General features: G+C 36.0%; 1 protein-coding gene across 1 annotated transcript; it reads right to left on the bottom strand.

Moving 5' to 3' along the window:
- Positions 1-998: 998 nt before the first annotated feature.
- Positions 999-2,002, bottom strand: LOC131393476 (olfactory receptor 2T29-like). Its single transcript, XM_058524400.1, has one exon. The coding sequence runs from the start codon at positions 1,998-2,000 to the stop codon at positions 1,038-1,040; it is 963 nt and encodes a 320-aa protein (XP_058380383.1). The 5' UTR covers positions 2,001-2,002; the 3' UTR covers positions 999-1,037.
- Positions 2,003-6,000: the final 3,998 nt, after the last annotated feature.

The raw sequence follows: 6,000 nt of genomic DNA, 5'->3' as shown, positions 1-6,000 counted from the left end.
TGTCTTTATGAGCGGTACCCTTTCCACATGAACATCAAAACAATTTATGTATTTCATTACAACTATCCCCACAAACTATACCTACAATTCAAATTCCTTGGGGACAGTAGTCATGTATTATTCAGATTTTATATTTATTTAGCTGTTAGATATTATTTTTATTATAACATAGCTTAAGAAATGTTTGTTGAATAAATGGAGGACTGAATGATGTTCTTCCTCTGCTTATTTGTATAAAAAGTCACATACTTAAAGTCTCACCTCAGATAACACCTCATGCAGGGAAATTTCCCTAAATTCTCCTTCCATCTGGATTTAATAATTTTCCCAGAGTACCTTATGTAGTCTTGGATCCTCAATCTACCACACGGTACTAATGATTTCAGAGAGGTAACACCCACTACATGCCTGCAGGGCTGCACCATGAAGAACAAGGTAGCCCTCAATAAAGGTGGGCAGATGACTGGATTTTTGCAGTAATGATCAGCCATATTAAAATGAGCATGATATCTAAGACATTTCACTTACATTGCCACCAAGCAGAAAGTAGGATCCCCCCAAAAAAGAGAGAAAAGTCTGACACTTTATTTTTTATTTTTAAGTAATTTCAAATTTACAGAAAAGTAACACAAGTAATAATAGTATAATTAACACTTATATACCCTTTACCTAGATTCACCATGAACACTATCCACCTTTTGCTTCATCACCTTTCTCTCTCTCTAACTCATCAGTTGCACACCCTATCATATTTTTCTTCTAAATATTTTCATTATGTATTTCCTAAAAATATGAATATTCTCCCACAGAATCATAGTGTAGTTATCAACTTCAAAGAATGTAATACTGATACAATTATATAAATATTTCGAATGCAGAAGTAGTGTAAAAATGAAGAGCTTTCCAGTTCAGGAAAATAGCTCCTCCAAAAGGGATGACACATCATGGTATGAGAATCTGAGTAATAACATTGGCATAAAGTCCTAAACTTCTGATGTGTAAAGACAAGGAAAATAAACTAGTTGTACAAAAATTTCTCACTTTATAGTTTCCTGAAAGACAGATCCCACCTTCAACATTTTCTTTAAAGCGCCTATGACATCCTTATTCCTAAGACTATAGATTAAAGGGTTTAGAACAGGAGTGAGTATGGTGTAAAAGACAGATACAACCATATCCTTCTCAGGAGTGTGGTAGGAGCTGGGTAGCATGTAGGTGTAGACAGCAGCCCCATAAAAGAGGATGACCACAGTCATGTGGGAAGAACAAGTGGTGAAGGCCTTCTTCCGCCCCTCTGCTGAGTTCATCCTGTAGATGGTGAGGATGATGAAAGTATAGGAGCTTGAAATGACTATCACAGGGATGAGGAGCATGAGTACACAGCACAGGTACATGAGTGTCTCATAGAGAGAGATGTCCAAGCAGGAGAGCTTCATTACAGCAGGGACCTCACAGAAGAAATGTTGGATCTCCCGGGATCTGCAGAAGGGGAAGGTCATGGTGATGGATGTGAGCATGAAGCCATCCACAGATCCCAGGAACCAGCAGCCAGACACTAAGAAGACACACACCCTGTGGTTCATGAGAATGGGATAATGGAGTGGATGGCAGATGGCCACATAGCAGTCATAGGCCATGGCAGCTAGAAGGAAAAATTCAGAACCTGCTAGTGTCACATAGAAGAACATCTGTACCCCACATTCAGGGGCTGAGATCTTATTTACATCCATGACCTTGTCAATGAGCATCTTGGGCACAGTGACAGAAATGTACATCATGTCCATGAAAGACAACTGGCTGATGAAAAAGTACATGGCAGTGTGAAGGTGGGCATCAGAGTATATCAGAAGGATCAGGATGCTGTTTCCAGACAAGGCTATCAGGAAAACCATAAAAATAACCACACAAAGGAGAGCTGGGTGCTGGGATTGACTGAAGATTCCCACCAGGATGAAATCCGACGGTGCAGTATGGTTGGCCATCCAGGAGTTGTTGTCCATGAGATTTCACCTAGGTCACCAAGGAAGACTTTGGGATTAATTGATTACTCATGGGATATGAACAAATGAAAGGAATGTTTTGTGAGCTTGTGTGTCTGTGTGTTTGTGTGTGTGTACATGCTAACCCAGTTGTGCTAACAGGAGGAGGTTCCATCGGCCTGTAGATTTAGGGGTTATAAATTACCTATAGTTCAACAAATTTATCAACAAGCTAAATATATATATTTATATAAATATATAAATATAAATAAATATATAATATATATTTCTTATATTAACCCTGGTTAAGCAGAGCTCTATGGAGAATCCCATCTCAGTTCTGTCTGTACTAGACTGAAGTTTCTCCAGCTTCATCTCCTTAAAGCTCCTACCATTTGTTCTAAATATTAGGGAAAAGAATTAGTATTTAGAAGGTCACTGCCATTTACCACACAAGGCTTTAGTTGTTTTTGCAAACATCGGCTGCTTTATTGTCTATAGCAATCAATTTTTCATAGAAACTGAGATGCAGAGAGGAAAACTGAACAAGACTGAGATGTCTCTGGTTCCAATTCACTGATTCCTCTTCTATCTTACTGCTCACAGCCTGCCTCTGTGTTAGATGCTGAAGATGAATCAGAAAAAAATTAAACTACATTACACTTAAGGAGGTCACAGTCAGTCTATTCAGGAAGAAATATTATATAAATGTGATTTAAAGTAGAGTCTTAAAATAGCTGTAAAATAAATAAGAAAGAACAATAGAAGTAAAATACATTTTGCCTTCTGATGAGAATCAGTAATAGCTTCTTCTACCTTTTCTCTTACGGAGATTAAACCTTTGAAATTTTCAATTTCTGACATGTTAAATGTTAACTTTTAAAAGACCTTACCAACAAGAAGGAAATATTCACTCATTTTTCTGAGAAGAGTTTAGAAGTGGTTATGATACAGGCATATTTCAGTTTCCGAGTTTCAAATACACTGTATACTCTTGTAATAATTCCAAAGACTAATTACGATATTTGACTTATTAACAGTCGCAAGTTCTGCGGTGCTGAAGCAGTAGACAAACTGAAAATGAATTTGATGCCTTAATAAAAAGATATACAGACCATGTAATGCTGCCTTAGTTCTGCAGGAACAAAGTCCTCCCGGCAGTCTACAATGTGGGTATTAGCCACTCACTGTCAGTTGAATCTAGGAAATATAAATATGATTGGGACATTTATTTCAGTGTCTTAACTATCAGAAGTTATCCCTTCTCAAGATACAGTTTCTTTTTTCCTATAAAATTTCAGTCTCAAGAAAACAAATTTATCATCCAATAATATAGGAGGAATATATATTCCTTTGTCCATAAATAATTGAAAATCAAAAACCCATTTACTAATGAGTTGCAGTAAATAAGTAGTATATAAAAGACTCCAGAAAAAACACATTTGCTTTTCTCCATAAAAATAGATAATAGGGAAAAAAATGGAGAAATATGGTCAAGAATTAATAGAATGTCAGAAGTAGAACAAGTCAAAAACAGTAATTACCCTTTTGCTCCTATAGTTCTGTCTTCCTATCTGATTGAACCCAACATCAGAAGATGCCGCAGTCCTCATCTACATGAGCTAATGGAGTGTGGCTGTTGTTAGCTCTATAAAGACAAATAGTTGAGTGACATCATCTCTGGTTTTACTATGCCCACTAGGGGAGTGGTTGAAGACTTTCTGTTGATAAATCTCATGTGGACTTTGAAGAAGAATGCAATTAAGAAAGCTAAAAAAGCTAATAGATATCTCTGTTGCACTTTTCTGGTTTGCTTCTCGTCTTTTTTTTTTAATCTCTTTTTATTGTTAAACTAGAAATCTTCACCAATATTAGCAATTATCTCAAATCTCACCATCCTCAATAAAATCTTATCTACGAAATACACCTTATTTTATATATAGCCTTAGCCTTTTTCACTTTACAACATATTTTTCTTGTATGTACGTGTATATCCTCATTTAATCTTCAAAATTATTTTGTGAGGTATTGATATTGCTCTTCTCATCTTTCAGAGCTACAAACTCTGAAACTCATAGTCTAACTGATGTGTCGAAGACAGCAACACTGATAAGTACTGTGGCTGAGACTAAAATTGAGGTGGTCTCCTTTACATCTTTGTCAGGATCAATCTTCATTAGGTTACTTATTGTACTCTCTTCTGTCACTCAGTTGCAATCTGCCTTGCTTTAACATTGCATTGCATTTTAGGGCATTTGTTTTTAATTTAAATGTTGAATGCTAATTATAGAAAAATATAAAAACAGAAATAATTACAAAGAAAATTTAAAAATCAACCATAATGCAATCACCCAGACAAAAATCATGCCTTAAATGTTATATCTTGCTTCCAAAATACAAATATGCATGGAGTGTATACCATGTATCAGGCAGTTGAGATAAATCAGGGAACAAGACAGAAGCAAACCCACCCTCACGGAACTTGTAGCCAAATTCTTCTGAACCTTTATCTGTATCTTTGTTCTGGACCTATGTTGGTCATATTCCCATGCCATCTTTTGTTCATGACATCTTTTTTCCAGATTGTGACTTCTATTTGTAAGGCCCACACTTGGGGGCTGGAACCTCCTGTGTCCTCCAGGTTTTCAGCCTGTAGATGGTTTATCCAGACCCCTTTTTCAGTTTGTTTCCCATAAGGCTCTGAGAGTGCAGGCTCTGGGGGCCACTGGATGGTGGGAGGAAGAAAGAAATTTCATCTTTTTTCCTGCCTCTGGTGATGGTCTTTGGCAGCTGCAGTAGCTGTAGGCAACTGAAGACCATGTGGGAGCTGCAGAACCCAGCACCCCAAAGGCAGTTTCAGTGGCATTGGTGGGAGGTAGGCATCTGGGTTGCAGCAGGGGAGTGTCCCACCAGTAGCCCTAGAATGCACAGTCTACATCAGCTCAGCAGTGAGGGACATGCTGGGCTCCAGTGGTTGGCAAATTCTCATGGTCCTCGGGTGAAAACATTTCCCTTCCTGCTCCTCTAGCCAGAAATTTGCCGCCTCTGTGACCAATCTGCTGTATTAAATCCCTTTAGTTTGAAATGTGTAAAGTGTTTATATATGATTGCACACTAAATAATGAGGTTAATATTCTATCAAATTAGTCCTGTCTCACAATCCACTCTAATATTGAATAATGATGTTGCATTAAAATTTCCAAATTATAAGTTGTACTTAATAAAAGTACTTAAGTAGAAAGAATTCTCTGAATGCAATTCTTCCTAAGACAATCTACCAGAGGGTATAAAATGTTTCAAGTTTCTTCATATACAACACTGAATTGCTTTTCCAAATCTTCTTCAAATTGTGCTATGACCTCAAACTTCACCTGAACTTGCATTAAATTTTATGTGCTTTTCTATCTCAGTCAGTTTGATAGGTAAATCATTGTTTAACCTGCCTTTCTTGATTAATAATATGTTTATATGATTTTCATTAGTTTATCCATGTAACCAATTATATGAAATATCTGTTTATATCTTTGTACATTTTTTCTATTGAAAGCTTTTGTTTATAAGTAAAAAAAGGTTTATATATTAATAACAGTAACTTTTTGTGAGTAATATGGTCTATAATATTTTTATTTCAGTTTTAATTTTGATATTCTGCTCCATCAGAATTTTAAAAAGTATTTAGTTTAATATACTAACCTTAATGATTTCTTTCAGCATCTTTTGTTTAGAAAGTTCTCACACATTTTGAGATTATTAAAAATATTCATGTTTACATTTTTTAAGAATGAGCCTGAGCATATTTTTGTAAATCTAACTACTAATACAGCAATAACTTATTACAGGTGTGATATGAAGTAGATTTCTAACATAATTGTTTTCAAGCAAAGAGTAACTCCAAGTGCTAAATGATCCTTTCTTTAATTCATTCATTCCAAAAATATTTTTTCGGTACCAGTTATGTACCAGCCACTATTCCAGGTTAGTGAGGGTGAAAATACGGATTCTGCCCTCATAGGGCTCATAT

The sequence above is a fragment of the Diceros bicornis genome, chromosome 3, assembly GCF_020826845.1.
Source record: "Diceros bicornis minor isolate mBicDic1 chromosome 3, mDicBic1.mat.cur, whole genome shotgun sequence".
Classification (NCBI taxonomy): Eukaryota; Metazoa; Chordata; class Mammalia; order Perissodactyla; family Rhinocerotidae; genus Diceros; species Diceros bicornis.
Note: the sequence above shows the minus strand (reverse complement) of the source record. Positions and strands in the feature narration are given on the sequence as shown.

Excerpts from the sequence above, each read along its gene's own strand:
- LOC131393476 (XM_058524400.1), bottom strand. The coding sequence starts at position 2,000 with ATGGACAACAACTCCTGGATGGCCAACCATACTGCACCGTCGGATTTC.